This window comes from Odontomachus brunneus, unplaced genomic scaffold (genome assembly GCF_010583005.1).
Source record: "Odontomachus brunneus isolate Ranch 3 - 2012 unplaced genomic scaffold, Obru_v1 Obru_scaffold_036, whole genome shotgun sequence".
Lineage (NCBI taxonomy): Eukaryota > Metazoa > Arthropoda > Insecta > Hymenoptera > Formicidae > Odontomachus > Odontomachus brunneus.
Window position 1 is genome coordinate 2,195,322 of NW_022639486.1, and position 16,941 is coordinate 2,212,262.

General features: G+C 44.4%; 1 protein-coding gene across 1 annotated transcript in view; it reads left to right on the forward strand.

Annotated features, from left to right (window-relative positions):
- The window catches only part of LOC116843883 (lachesin-like), an 80,382-nt gene that overhangs the window by 21,972 nt on the left and 41,469 nt on the right, over positions 1 to 16,941 (forward strand). Inside the window, exon 2 of the mRNA XM_032814765.1 lies at positions 8,844 to 8,935. Coding sequence (XP_032670656.1) covers positions 8,866 to 8,935 — 70 coding nt within the window. The 5' untranslated portion in view covers positions 8,844 to 8,865. The remainder of the gene's footprint in view (positions 1 to 8,843; positions 8,936 to 16,941) is intronic.

Consider the following 16,941-nt stretch of genomic DNA (forward strand, 5'->3'; position numbering starts at 1 on the left):
GGGGGGGGGGGAGGACGGGGCCGAGGATCATTAGTCAGAAACGTCAAAGACAAGGCGACGGTACCGCGAATAGGACGCGGGCACGGCTCTTTGTACGATTTATTTTCAGCGGTGGGAGTTATTATTCCGCGAGCATTAAAGCCGCGTTTTCCAGCCGCGCGCGTTTTTGCGCTTTTAAGCGGCGAATTCATGTAGCGAATGTGTGTAAACGTGTGTACAGGTGTGTGTTACACTGCGCCCCGGCGTAGCCAAAAATTAAATCCCAGAAACGCGAAAGTATCGCTTCGTACATTACATTAAGTTCATTCCCATGTCTGTTTACGCCATATTTATCCATTCATTCGTTTAATACGCGTAAAAGTCTATTAGTGAACCGGTTATACTGTAAAGTCGTACATTAATTTCCCTGTCTGAGCTACGGTCTGAGCCCCAGTTTCAGCTATCGCTTCGACTGTTTTTCAACCAATTTTGCCGTGAGTAAAATATCGATACGACAATGATTATCAAATTACGTACGGTCGAAAATGGAGGATGAATGTGCACGTAAATTTGGCCATGAATTTTTCAATCAACTCTGTTTTTCAATTCAAGTAGATACTAGAGAGACGATTCGGCAACGCTGGGGCCGTCATGAATCCCTAAGGGTCTTACATGAATCCCTCATGTTAATGAGAGAGGAACGTTACGGCAGGACGCTGTCGAGCACATCCACATTTGCATAGTACAATCAATAAAGTCTTTTTCTTGCCGGGGATGCAACTGCGTGATTGTAATTCGGAATTCAGTGCGAACACTGACAAGTTCTGAAGGGACACGAGAGGCAGATCAGGCGTGTAAAGACGTGTTAAAAAACGAACGTTGAATCTCGAAGAGAAAACAACCAAATTGTTTCGCATACTTTTTGGAAACAATTGTAATCTCACGATGATACGGATTCGTCGCGAAGCGCGAGTCTCTCCGCTCTCTTTCCTCAAATATGAAATTTTTACATATTTCCGTATCGTCGTAGTAGCTTCAATAAATGCACCGAGAATGGAAGTTCCGGCAAACACAAGGGGCCACGTACAGATATCGTACAAAGTAATATCTGTTGCTATCAGGATATCGAAGATTGCCAATATCAGGATAAGCGATATCGTATGGATTTAGACGGAGCCTCGCGCGAGTCGTATTTTCCTGACGTTTCCTTCGCTCAGCCGTCACGCTTTATGACTTTTTGCACTTTCGCGATGCACTAACGTCCATGGAGCGCCATTAACGGAGATGACCGTACTGAAATTGCGGCGCGATGCCGCTAATTCAGGAGCGCAGCTACAGGTGCTCTATGCCGGTTGAGAGGATATTTATCGATGGCTGGACTCTCTTCTTAAAGAAACGAATCGCCTTACTTGTTTGCCTCGTGGGAAAATACAACGTGATATTGCGACACAATGTCGCGGTCTCTCCTTTTAAAGACTTAAATTCGAACAATCTTCTAAGATCGCAAGGATTTTTCAATCTCCATCGAGGCGAGATCGATCGCGATTAGGAGGGAGCGCGATTTTTGGCACGTCCTGTACGTCTGTTCTCTTCAACGCGCACATGCAAGCAGTCGGGTTGTGTCTACCCGAGTTTGACACGAAGGGCTAATCTTCGGTTACGAGAAGGGCGCGATTATCCGCGACGAGTTATCGCAGCGACGCGCAGCCGTTGAAGGAAATGCGGGGCGAGATAAAAACGAGGGGAGGTCGGTCGGTCTCTGGAATAGCGCGGAATCTCCGCATATTGTGCGTACCGCCAAGTGCTCGAAACTATTTTCCAGCGAATATCGGGGCACAGCGAGGAAGAGGGAGGACGAGACAGAGGAAGGTGGAAAACATTGAGACCTATCGTCGGCCGGCGAACACGAAGACACGAGGGGATTGTAGTCACCCCCGTCTTCCCTTTATCAGCAGCAGGAGCGTCTGTTGCTACGATACTAGCCCTTTCGTAATATCGCGAGTGATAGTCGTTGCTCTTTTTATCACGGCCTTTCGCCGCGGCGGATCGAAACGAGCCGCTCGCCCCCTCCCAAAAGCAGTAACTGATAATAAGAACGGAAGGAGAGGAAAGGTCCCCCCCCCTCCCTCTGTCGTATTCGTTACCCGAATCTTCATTCATCTTTCTCTGCGTCTCACCTCTCGAGCAGGAGCTAAACACGAGAGGGAACAACTTCTCAAGCGGAGACGCGAGAGATAACTTTTATAATCCTGGTGGTGCAAAGAGATAATGGAGGATAATATTTCTATCTATAACACGAGATAGTACACTTTCCACAGCAAAATCTTGTTAAATATTGGCAAGTCTTGAAAAAATGTGTGATAACACGATACATACATATGTGTGTGTGTGTGTATCACGCGTTCTCTAAATTTCTTGGATAAATAGTAAATTCCTTCTCTAAATGTTCTCTGAATTTCTTGGAGTAAAAGTAGTTCTCTCGAAAAGTAAAGTGACCACCAACTTATTGGAATTTCAGTGATTTTTTCACTCATGTAGAGGGTGAATTTTTCTCTATATGAAGTCTGAATTGTTTTCACTCGAAATTGAAGAGTGAATCTGACGTACTCCACAGGAACATTTCACTCCAATCGGTCGAAACATTCGTTCATAGAGAGGCACAAGCCTCTCTAAACTTGAATGAAACATTCACTCTTGCAATTTCGAGTGGCAGTATTTTCACTATCGCTTCGAGTGAAAACATTGCCACTTTTCACTCGTTTTGGCTGAGACTCCACTCCGAGGAATTTAGAGAGCAATATACATATATATTTCTATAAGTTTGTATTCTTCATAAGTAGAGAAAGATAGCTTTTAAATTTTCAAACTGATGAAAACGGAGGAGGAAGGTGAGATTAATCGTGACTAAGTGCGTACGGCCGCAGTTTGCTCCGGATTGATTCCCGGCGCACAAACAGCTTAATTAATTACTTTTGACGTGACTGAGTTTGATCGTCGTTTATCCGTCGCCTGTCAAATCGCACGGAGGAGTTGTATCGTCGCCGCCTCCTGTCTGCCCCTCGAAGAACTCGAATTAAAAAACGCTCTCGATCCGTTGTGATTCTCCGCGTTGTGTATTGAATCCGAGGGGATGAAAGACGCGCGCGCACACGGAAAATGAACATTTTCTCCGGGTGAACTTCGTTAAAACGGATGCAGTAGCTCGGCGGATTTCTTTCTTCATTAGAAAGGGAAACTTTCCGTCTGGGGGTGAGCGGCAACGCGAACGGCTTCTTTTTCTTCGTTTACGACGGCAGTGAAAGCGCTCTCGGACAAATTGCGATCACAAAGCCCGGTCGTCAGTGGTACGACACGCCACACGAAACGATGATCAAATTAGCTATCGTGCGGATTACTTAGTCTTGCGATTACTTAGTCTTAGCGCAGCCCGAGATCTTTCAAAATGAATTCTCCAGTACCTCGAATTCCCCAGCCGTTCTCGACTGCGGTCTTTACCTCCGCACTTTCTCTCTGTATTTTTGAAAATATTCATAGATTCCGCGACTCATAACTAAATCAGTTTCTCAAATAATCGAAATGAAAATGCGAAACTTGTTTACTTGGAAAGAGACAAATCATACAGGTTGAAATTTACGTTTTCGTCAGTTTTTTCGTCTTATCGTGACTTTCGCTATCACGTTCCCGTGCACTGAATAAAACTTTTTTGTTTCTTGTCCCAGTCCTTTCATTTTTATTTAGTACACGCGAAATTATAAAGTACTATGCCCGAAAAACCGCAGCGCCCGAGGGCCTCAGAAAATATAGGCGCACCTTAATATGCTTCAGCGGTCACTTCGGCGGTTACCGACACTAACCACTTCACTTGGATTGACATTTTCCGGCAGTTACTATCGGCGACCGCACACCACAAAAAGTCCAAGGTGAAAGCGGAAGAACTGCTCTTACCTCCCGTAAGAGAAGGGACGTCGTAAAACGACGACGACGACGACGACGACGACGACGACGACGACGACGACGACGACGACGACGACGACGACGACGACGACGACGACGAGAACCGCGCGGATTTGATACGATGATCTCGTGTTTCGGGTGTCTCTCAGAGCCAATCGTGTTTACGGCTGGTCGGATAAACGGACATTCGCGGGAAACGAGATCGCGAAGCAACGCGATGCGAAACGACACCCGATTCTGAACGCAAACGAATGCCATGGTTGACAAACGTTTCGACCTCGAAGCTCGTCGGGGTTTCCTTAAATGAACGCAAGTGCGCCACGTGACACGACGTCAGCTCACTGGAAATTTCATTTCACATTCGACAAGGATGAAATTTCGAATGCAGATTAGTTTCTTGTGCAAGTGAGCCGCCGCCAGTGCCGCTGCCAGTGCCGTCGCCGCTGCTCCGGGTGGTCCGGAGTACTCGCAAGAATTACAACTGCCATAATGCTCGCGTTGTAAAAACCATTTGCTCATATCCGCACGTGGTTATGCTCCATACGACGTTACTTTACATACATAGATCGCATTAGAGCGCCAGCGATACGCGCTGGTGAATTGTCCTTCTTCCTTTTTTCTTTTTTTCATGCAATCCCCGGCACTTGTCAGGTATAATCTAATTTTCGCGTAACAAAGTGTTCGCGCGCGAGACGCGTTCCTGGCGAGAGACGCCGGTGTGCAATCGTCGAATATAGAGAGACGGATAATCAGATAAAAAGATAATCGAGGGGAGGCGGAATTTATCACGACAAGATTCGTTCGTTGCTCCGATCGCAACGAACGGACGTTCGGATTGTGGATGCATTTATCATGCGACCACGGCATGGTTTAATTTCCAACTGCGTGCATCTCAAAGTTCCGTAATTAGGAAGATCTGAATTTTACGCGTTTAAATGAACTCATTAGAAGGGGAAACTTCGCCGGACTCGGAGAATTTTAGATTAAATTCGGGATTGTTATATCGTGCGAAATATTCATTACGATTTTATGCAATTTCTCGCCGGCCTTTCTCGATTCCCGGGATCAATCGTGTCGCACGCGAACGAGTAAGTTGAACAAAAACTCGATGTGGATGGAAGAATAACAAATATAACTATAAATTCATAACACGACATTTTATTCCTTATTAACCAAGCTCGAGTTAAAACAACGCGTTGGATCTATTTTAAATATGTTTGCAAGCAGATATTGCAACATATATTATTGCAACACGATAAAATTTAATAATTATCGAAGGGTCTTATTTCGACCGCCTGTCCCTATTCAATTACGAGACGACAGTAATAATCGTGTGTTTCACCCGAAAGTGTCATGTATATACTTGCACGATAAATGTTACAATAGCTTGGTCGTAAATTACCGAACTCAGGTGTACACGACTGGGCTTAGCTCGGCGCGTCTGACTAATCACGGACTGTAACCACTGAGGTTACTCTAATACTTCAGAGATCCCCAATAATTTGCGTTCGGCCGAACGTCCCTTTGTTACCCACACATATACGTAGTGTTCGCGACTCTTCGTCGTTTCTAATGAGAGATTCGCAATTGCGTTGACGACCAAGCGAGTGCAAAGTTATCAGAGATATTATTTATTACAGATAACCACGGCGGAACAGCCACGATGATACGTGGAGTTCTCATTCGAGTCACGTCGTGTTCTTCTTCTTCACGTTTCGGCATTCGAGCGAATGTAAAGCAGTATAGCGCGAGTATCTCGCTTATGCCGCAATACCGACCGCGGTGGGTGGACGCGAGCCGAGCAGACAGGGAGAGTTTTCGTTGAAAATTCGCGCAGAATGCACAAAGGCGCATCGTAAGACAAAGAACCGCGGCGCGTCTTGGCGTCTTCGTTCTGGTTTCAAATTGTCGTCCTAACCCCCTATAAAACAATACGACCCGTCCTACCACCGCGCGCGCGCGGCTGTCTATCCGTCGGGGAAGAATCGCCTTGTATACGTCTAATTACTCGATGGCATTGTTTGCGCGGCGCGCTCGTCGCTTGCCAGGCCACCTTTTCGTGCACCCGGTCTCTTGTTAGTCGAAATCCAAACTCGATATTACTCTGGCCTGTGTGTATCGAGTAAACGACGAAATCCGCTTTGAATAAAGTCACGTCGCCCGTGGTGCAGCGCGGGTTCTTCGTTTCGCCGGACGACCGTGTTATAAGTGTTAACAACGGGATATCGTAAGTGCACACAACGGGATAAGCCGCGGTTATTTCTTTATCGATCGTTTTCTCTTCCCTCCAAGAAATCCTTCCGTCGATAACGAGCCGTCCCCATGCGAAACGATTACTTTCATTCTCGAGACACCTTCTTCAAGCAATGTCCCGTAACGTACAAATTCCGCTTTCACCGTGGGACTTGCGCGGCAATTGTTACCTTCGCCGCGATTACTCGCCCCGTCGACCTCGCGCCAAGTTATCCACGAGAGTTGCAAATTCCGAGATAAAGGGCGAGGCGGAAAGAGAAGGAGAATTCGAGGACGTTTCGCCAACTTGGCGACCGCGTCCGGTGTCGAGTTTTATCGTCTCGCCCCTTCGCGCTCGTCACATTCGAAAGTTGCCGGGCGAGGCCGCGATGGTGGCTATTGCCCGTTGCGACCGAGCGGAAGGGCTCGCCGGGCGTGTGGAACTCGAGAATTTCGTTTCCTGTCGCGCGGCCCACGCGTGTCTACACATGACGGATACACTTCTGTCTTGGTGTTGCGGCCGATAAATGTACCCAACTTCCGCCGTTTTCCGCCGCGGAGTTGTCGGCGGGCAAACTTTCGTGCGCGACGGCTCTTCCCGACGACGTGGGGGTACTCGCGACTTTGCGTTTATATGCCAGCTGCCCGCGCGGGGGGTGCAATCGAGCGTCTCAACCCTTCCGCGCGTACTCGAGAAAGCGATACCTCGCCGGAGACGAAAGCGCGGAGCAACCGGATGAACCGTCGAAGCGTCTGCTCCGCGCGATCGATTCGACGGCGAAAGGGGACGACGGATGAGCGTCGTCGTCGCCGCTTATTGTAAGCGCAAACGCAAGAAGGTTGATATGATTGTCACATCAATTTAATGTTATGTTTCGAAGTGTCTAACAAGTCTCGCCAGCTATGCAGCGTCTCGTAATGGAGTTATCAGTGCGCCGTAGCACAAGGGAAACTTGCCTGATTGGCGTTTAACGCGCGCAACGCTCGCCAACCGGGTCGCCAAGGACGACGTCATTACTTTGCGCGCCACACTTTTGCACGCGCCTATTTTCATCCGCGATTCTTATACCTCGACACGCGACGCGATTGTTCGTCATCGTCGTTGCAACGACGAGTCTACCTCGACGAGTCTATCTCTAAATCATTTCTAATAGTTCAATTTTCAATCGATTGCTCATCACGTAATAATGTTCCACGGGAAAATGTTACAGCAATTTTAAGAAATTACTCGGACAAGTTTAAAATTATAAAACATAATAATTATTTTTATATTATTTATATTATTTATTCGAGATTCTTCGTTCTAGGTTTTAGAGGAAAAAATATTCCAGCAAAATTCTGTCGTCAGTTAGGCTTAAGAGAGACTGGATTTACGCATAAAATTCTCTCATTTCTCGCAGAGAGTATACACATAATGGAGAACCCTACTGTCGGAATAAATTGAACGATTATTTTTAGACACTTAATATTCGATTAATTAATCACCACGAAAATGACAATTTTAAGGAATTATCCAGGCAAATAAAAAATTTACATGATAATGATTTTTATATCACTCGGGATTCCTCGTTTTCAGGGGAGAAAAAGCAAAATTCCAGCAAAATTCTGTCGCCAGTTAGGCTCAGGAGATTGGATTACGTGCAAAATTATCTCATTTCTCGCGGAGCGTGCGTACGCAACGGAGGGCTCTACTGTTATCTACTTGCGCGATTCTTTTTTGATGTTTGATATAATATCGCGGAAACAAACGGGTCGCCATTGACCCTCAATATAATCGGAAACCCGATGGCCGCGCGTTTTGATCTGTGCGCAAAGTCTAGATGAAAGGATATCGGGGGATATCCCTGTGGAATACCGTCACAGACGCTGACATGACTTTAATGTGCTCCCGTCAGTAATATATTCTCTCCTACACCACGTCGCGCGCGCGTATCTACTTTATTATTTTTATTTTCTCCGCAGCCACGCGAACACGTTCGAGGCCAATAATGTTGAGGGACGACTACGGCGCGCACGATCGGACGGGTTTAATGCTTAGAATCTTGTCGGTTATTTGCATATCAGCGATCAAACCGTTACTCGCCGTCGTAATAGATAATTTGAATAGAATCGATCGACGATAGAGTCCCGATACTTTTGTAAGTGTAATCCAGACGATATTCGTTATTCAGCGGTTCAACGGTCTCCTTTCTTACTTTAATTACATTTATTTCATTTCCGTTTGAATGCGAAGATGTGGTGGATTCATTTAATTATGCACGTCAATAATTTATACGCGAACCATTGAAAAGATATACGTGGAGGATTGCGCTTATAATTAGCTGACACGACGTGTTCAATTACTCGCGCGATTCTCGTTAAATAATATTTTCGTCGGTGCATTGAATGTGATATATGTAATGTGGTATATGTGTATCAATGATATTCTATTAATTAATCATATAACAATGTAAAAAGCTCTAATATGTTCACTCAGTCAAAGATCATAATCCTTTTGATCCGAATTGCGATTTACACGAGTATTCGCCTTGCGCGCGAGATTATAAAAGAAAACATCACAAGGGAGACTGAAAGAGAGAAAGAGGATATTGTATGCTGTGCATAGATACGCGGAAAAAATTAGAAAATATAAAAACTGCTCGCTGCGCAACGTTACATAATAATGCTTCGCGTTGCAGCTGGATCCATGATTGCGGCAAAATGGTGGATCGGCAAAAGGCACTACTCATGGTGTTACTGGCACTGCTGATTTACCCAAACGACATCTTCGGTGAGTATTCTCATCCTTATCTTATTCGCGAATTTACGCGTGAGTAGTAGATCAATAATACTGTCAGATTGAGATTGGACATATTAATCGCGATAACGATCCGCGACACCGAGATGAAGCACGACAAGTGTCCCCGGCGGACTTGCGGTGACTTTTCGTAAAGAAACAAGATTAATTCGGCAAAATCCTTACGAGCAAGTACGAAACTCCCAGCTGATCTCCGCGATATTAGGACTACCGGCCGCGAGAATGGAGATACCTATCGCGTCACGCGAGCGTTCGCGTTTGCAGATTTCGAGAGTCGTCGAACCCGATGAATACGAGAGGCTACGGGATATATATATGTGTATATATATATATATATATATATATATATATATATATATATATATATATATGTTGCGCTGTGTACAGGCAATTTTGCAACTAAGCCGCTCGATGCGCACGACCACCTGTAAATACAATACCGGAACTAATCCGCTTTTGAAACGCACACGCGCACGGCGCGACATACGGCGATATTAGCCTTACGACCTTCCGCCCTCTCTCGCTGAGATATTATTGCTTTTTTTTTCTGAATGCTAACGCGTGCTGGACATAAAAAGCGGATAATTCGGTGCTTCGGTTTCTAAAAACATCCGGTGGTATTATCGCTCATTTTTCGCTCCTGCCGCTCGAATAAATAAAACCGCGTGTTTGTTGTGCGAGTATCCAAGTATCAGTGAAGTTATCTGCACTTAACGCGATGTAAATGAAAAACTTAGAGCTTTTCTTAGCGCACGACTTGGACGACGAGATGGGCCAGCGGTGAGGAAGGAGAGGAAGAAAAGGGAAAAGATTTATTTGATATTGGAATTTAAAAGGCTTTCCACGCGGATTAAGCTTTCGACAATGCAAATGGGTTTTCAGTTCGCTTCAAGTGGGCTTTATTTGCAGAAATAGAAATAAAGCGGTTTTAACGGAGACGCGCGCAGAGTATCAGATTTTACGTTCACATATTCGAGTATCTACATAATAAAAGCTAATTAAACAAATCGATAAATCGAGATTATTTCGGGTACCACATTAATCATCCATTAATTCATCCATTATTATACGTAATAATTAATTATTAAACAAACTTATACAAATGCCGTCACGTTATTGACGTCAATAATCTTTGAATTATAAACGACCGAGACGAAAAGAGATCCCTGATCAATACGACAAGGTGGAATCAAGCGCGATAAGCGACAGATAAATTATGCGGGAACGTACGGAAAAATTTCTGCGGGCTTCGTCGATGAGAACAGTAGGCGTCTAAAAGACGAATATAAAGTTATCATCGTCCCGTTCTGAAATGTCTCGGCGGAGAATTAAACAGACAGCGCGAACGTTTCGGCGTACAGGCCGAAGCGTGAGTATCCGCGGCAGAAAATAAGAGATTACGATTTTAATAAAGAGTACAGATGCAGAGACAGAGAGAGAAGGAAACGAACGGCGCGCGACAGTAAAGGGGAGGAAAGAAAGGAGGAGGGCGAGCGCAAAGGATAGGGGGATGACTGCGAAAAAAGAAGAGAGAGAGATGAGTGGATATTATAGTTTGACGTAGACAAGAAAATTTCGCAAACTATCAAGGTTTTATCGCCTCCGCCAGTCGCGCATTCGCATGATAATTTCCATCGAGGCGAAACGTCTTCATAACGGGTGAATGGCATTTGATTACTGACGTCACTCAATTTCAGCCGTCTACCCCTCGCCACCTTCCCCCTCCTCCGTCACTAACCCAGCCGGTTTTCCGTACCCCCTTTCTCCGCCTCTTCGCTCTCGGCGCGGCGGGTAAATAAGATTTCCTAGAGGAAAACTAGCGCGTCTGGGATATTCTTTGCGGATCCGTTTCTCGCGAACGGGAACGCGCCGTGACACCTGCACCCAATACGCATTCCCCTAACGACCGCGCATTCTTCCGTTCTCTTCGTAAATTGCCCAATTTACATCGCGATTCCGATAGTCGACGGACTGTCGCCGCGCATCGGGGTGCCCTCCCCTTAGTCCATTACATTCCGTTCAACCCTTCCACGAGTCTACCGTGCGGCCGAGAAAGCTCACGCTTCGATTCGTGGATCTCTATTATTCTCGACGCTTGCAGCACACGTAAGAGAAACTATACGTACGTAACATGTAGGATCGATCAATTTTCAATGGAAATTCTCACGTAGAATTTTCTGGACTTTAAAATATCATCACATCGACCAGAGAACGTCCCAGTTTTCCAAAACTGGAATCGATAATCTGTCATGCAAAAGCACATGGCTCGTTCTACTCGAAAAAGATCGCGTATGGACGATATGAAGCGTTTTCTGATGCGCATTTACTAAGGCAAAAAATTTGATAGTGATATTTGATTATCCGCGCAAACCGCACTGTATCATTGCATTTCAGTCTTGATTTAGCGCGCGTTGCGATCTATAAATGTTACCAATGCGAATCGATGCAAAAGGAAACGTAATTCTAAAGCGACTACAAATATCCAATATTCCTGAAATGACAAGGTTTCTCCCTTTTCAATTTAAGGGAATGTTTGAGTCAATGATAAAAATGTCGATAACATAGAAACGATCGTCACTAATGCAATCATGCTTTCTTTTTTGTATTTCTTTATATTACATTGTAGATTTACATGTAGATTTTACGTAAATGTGTGTTGCTTTGTTTTATCATATTTAACGGAAGGCCTAATCACGCATATATAGAAACCTTCCCGATATTTTTAAGTCTATAAATTCAGATGTAAAGGTACAACAAAGTTCTTTGAAATTTTTTTGAGCGAAGTAAACTCGCGTATTCTATATATACAAGCTATAAATCTTTTGTATCAGGCGAATATTTACTTTAACTTCCAGCATCTGACAGGCCAATTTACACTCGAAATATCAATTTTGATATTTTTTTATCGTTCTTGTCATATATGGAGCAATTCTTCAATGCATTCTCGCACGTATTTTTACTGTGTGAAAGCATTTGTCGCTCTGTGCAGCCAATATAATGTAAACTTTACCGGAAAAAGTTAATATTCTGTCGGTAAATTCGATTCCAACGTCTCCTTAAAATTCTTCCTCTTACAACGTATAAGGACGATCAAGTATTACATACGCTAACCAAATACTTTCCAACGTATAAAAATGTCTGACTCGTTATTCGCGAAGCGGTGTAGTTTTATAGTCACCAATGAAATTACCCTCGAGTAACTCGAGCATAATGTAAAACGCTACTCGCTCGTGCTCCCTTCACGTATCATCCGCGAAATGAATATGATAGGGCGATACGCGACCAGAGTCACGATCGCGTCGAATAATTCCAAAACGAGCCGCGTTCAAAATAAACCCGGAGGGGGCCCGCAGACGACGCTGCGGCTTCCGGATTGCGGAGATAGTTACGTGAAGTAGTTGCGACACGGCGAAGTATCCACGAAACAATAATTACGAGCGGAACGAAGTGCCGGTTGGGAAATGCGAAGTGTTCCGCTGTATATCGAATATCGAGCGGTAAATGCGTGACGCTGAAAGGGATAAATAAGAAGCGGGACGTGCGGACTACAGAAAGGCAGCATCCGGCCAATCGGGCACTTCCGCTTATCGGCCGCTTAACGAAGGGTGAATGGAAAAGGGGGGCCATTCAGAAGCGGGCAAACGGAAGAATAAATTGAGTTGAATTAAACGAGCCCCTCCTTTTACGGCGGCTTTTCTAAAGGCGAGCGATGTCATCGATGAAACGGCGCTACCGTTTGTGGATGCAAAAATTCCCGGCCTTATTTAGAATTTCTTTTTCTTTTTTTTTTTTTATTTAACTTCGGACACACCACTTTTCATAAACGCGGCCAATCTCTCGTCAACTTTCCAAGTTTTCCCTCCGCGCGAAAACTCCGCGCGAGAAAGTCGCGTTAAAAGAATGCGCCCGATATTAATTCCAAACAGGGAAATACACGCTATATTTCGTGTAAAATTTCAGCGTGCAGAATCGCGAATATTTGTTTTCTTTTTTTTTTTTTTTTAACAAAATGGTATCTCTGAAACCATCGAAACGTTGTGCGAACGTGTCTCGTATCTCGCACACGAGGAAGCCTTTCGTAAGTCAGCGTTCATTCGCAAGCAACCTCCGGTACGAAGCGATTTCGGAAAGCGACGAACGAGAGGATTTCACTAACGCGACTACCCTTTTTCCCTCCCTTGCTCTCTCTGTCACACTCGGGCCCCTCACATTTATGCGTCCCGATGAATTTAGCGGGCGTAACGCGCCCGTCGACAAAGCCTCGCTCTTTTGCTTATGTTTTGCATTACCGGCACCGTCGAATCGCGACAGAGCCACGGACCTCCCTCGTTACGATAGGCAAAGCCGCTTCCGCGAGACAATCGGAAAACTGAGACCGGCAGAGAACGATGTGGAAAAAGGGAGGAGACGCGAAAGGGAGCGGAATGAAAAACGAGACAGTGGAAAAAAACGAGAGAGACAGAGGGTGAAAGAGAAAGATCCAGCAATAAAAAGTACTAGAAAAAATAATTGTCCTATAAATAAAACGTAGCTCATAACAAATTCGCAAGAGAGAGGGATTTGCGAAAGAATGTAATTAATTGCATATACCGGATCGCGCAGTAACATGAACAGTGCAACGGGAGAAAATAAGAGCGAGCGAACCGAGTGAGTCAAAAAGAGTCGGAGGGGAGGTCGCGGAGGGGCGGTCGCGGAGGTTGAGGGCAGAGAGAGAGGGGCGGAAAGGTAAAGGATACAAAACGAGAAAAATGAAACGCTGAAACTCCGGAACGACTTTCCGTCGAGAGTCGACTTCGCGAATATTTCTTTAGCCGGGCAGAGTTACGTGCGGGTGGTGGCTGTTGGGTGACGAGATTTGTAGAGTGTCTGTTTGCTTGTTTGGCCGTTTACTTTGGCCACTCGCGAAGGAGAAAAGTGCGTTTGCAGACGCGCGCAAGCGGCACCAGAACTGGCGACGTGACCTTCCGTCTCAACGCGAGAAGTATTAAATCGAGCTTCTCTCGGCTCGTCAAGGATATAATGACGTGGGTTAATCGATTATTTTAGAGTTCCTATTCCGTTCGAACATAATCCGCCCTAAGATTCACCATCACCGGTGCCTGTCCGTGATGTTTTCAAGCTGCTTGGCTTTACCGGTAAAATTTGATATATTTTCGTTTCATCGTCGACAGGACGATGAATCGAAATGCGCCAGACGAAGTTAGCACAATTAATATAGCGGACGAGAACGCGTAGAGTGCATTGCAGCGCGGCGAGTAAAACAGGTAATTAATATTACTTCGATTGATACACCGCACTGTGCGATAGTTCAATCAACACTCCCGATGCTCGATTACATGCGCGATGCACGTGACGGTGCGCGTCAGGCAAATCGTGTAAAGTTCATTTGCAATGAATTCCCGACGAGTAGGAAACTTGGGGAAACGCCCGATACAAATCTATTGCTCGTCTTCGCGACACGGTTCCATGAGGGTCATTAGGATCTCACATTTAACGACTAATTGCCTAAATATTTTATAAAACGAAATGATTATCGTGGATTCGATTAATTAAATTGATAATGTGTGATTAATTCTATCATATAAATGTCCGGTTATGTCGAGATAATTAACACCTACATTTCGCAAAATATATATTCTCATAATTTACGAATATTTGACATTATGCCAGTGCATGAAATTATAAACGGATATCTCGCGTTGTTCGACGAAAATTCGCGCGCGACGAGAGTGACAAAACTCCACCATATATACCGAATAAATTTGAGAGGCAAGCCGTAGTTGTAGTTTCGCGACCGACGAGCGCCGAAGTAAACCGAGGACCATTGACAGACGGATATTCTTGTAAATGATTGCTAGCATCGCGTGAATTTCACTAAATGCGCTTCGTATTGCGCATGACCAAGTGATGCGCAAAATTATTGTCAAGTAACGCTTGACCAGTAGGGAGTAAATAATTGCGCAGTGCGATGGCATTTATGGAATAAATTGCTCAAATCATCGCGATAATCGCGCTAGCCTGTTTTGCCTTCTTTGCCATCGGCTGTTTATTTTCGAACGCATCGACCCGTCCATCCGTCTGCCCGCATACGCACTTTAAAGCAAACACGCCGTGTGTACTAGAAACACTTGCTGTTATTATATTTAACTATCAAATATTGATCAGTCCGATATGGTACCAGCGACAAAAGGTTGTACTGCACATTTCACCTTCCTACCGCACGGATTTAATTCGATGGCGCGTTTCGACGGAATAAAGCCTTCATTATTAATACGATATTGATCCTCGATGAAGTTACGCCTGGTTATAAGCCGCCTTTAAGGGATCAATTGGCGAGAATGAGTAGGAAACCGAGCAGGGGAAGAGGGGGAGCTTTGTGATTTTTCAGAATGACCTGTCACTATAACGACGTTAACGAAACGAACAGCCTCCCCTCGGATAATGGAAAGCCCAGGCGTGAAAATTGCCTGAATTACCTCGAAGCAGCGACAAAGAGTTTACAGTGCCCGGGGATTAATAAAACTCCTTGTTACGGGCAAAGGATTGTATGTTGGGCGGCGAGAGCTACTAATTCGGTTACGGCCTATACATTCCGGCGCGGCGAAGAATTTTACGATATTTAATATCCATAACGTCTTACCCTTCCCCTCTTTTCTCTCTCTTCCCCTACTCTCTTTCCCGAGAGAAGTTCGATAATAAGCTGCTCGCAATTTTCAACGAAGTTTCCGTACGGAAAACCGTGGCCTCCCGTGTACTCGCCCATGTTGCAACGTTGACGAGTACGACGCGCCCAAGTAGAATTTATGCCAGTAGAACTTTTTAATATTGATAAAATGCGAATGGGTTATCGTCAACTTTCTAATTTTTCCGCTGGTATCTTAACGTCTTATGACGAACGTCCGATTATTGAAGGATACGTATACCTTGTATACGCGATACATATACGCGATCTTGAGTCATTCAGTATCCTTCCCTCCCCCTCCCAAGAATTTTCCTTTTGTTACTCTCTAAAATCTCCTTTTGCCGATTTAAAATTTCAGTTCCACAGCGTGTAACAATACTCTCACTCTTTTCGTTGAAAGTCAATGCGATTTACTACTACGCATGCATTACATAATAAGGCACTCTGTGAGTACTGGAATTCAATACTCACCATATTGCGTCGAAGTCCACCGATGTCCAGCCAGATCCATTGCTGTTGCATCCAGACCCGCGTCGTCGCACACTTGAAATTCTCCAACTAGTTTCCGTTCTGTTTCGTCCCACGTTGATTGCACTTTGCTATATCACTAGCGACGCGATTAACATTTATTTATAAACGACGTTTTATAACTGCCTTGATGGCATTAATAAATAATTCTTACATATGTCGAGACGAAATATATGAATTTTTAATTTAACGGCAGTTGTAAGAATTTCACGAATATATCTAGTGAACATCTATTTGAGACGATCAATTTTGACACTTTGCGAATATTCTTGTGATACGATTAATTTCGTTGTGAATATTTGATAACGGTTCTGCCAATTTCGGCACTTTGCAAATATACTCGCGATACTATAAATTCTAACGTGAGGCGCGGAGAAAAAAAAGTATGGAAAATATCGTGAATTAAAGAAACCGATCGCGTTGACCGCAAAATCTAAATCATTGCAAACGAAATAATCGCGAATTATGCGTACAGAAGCACGCAAAAAGCGCGCAAAGACGCGTAGGGGCGCGCAGAGGCGCGCAGAGATGTGCAAAAAGCGCATAGAAGCGCAATAAATAAAATGTATACATTGCCCAAAACAATCAGAAGATCACAAGTATATATTTGTATAAGTAAATGTATTTAATTATATATATTATTGAGCGTGACTCAAGTGTCTAAAATATTATAAAAGAATATATTTAGGAATAAATATGATTATTAAAAATTGCCATTAAATATATATATATATATATATATATATATATATATATATATATATATATA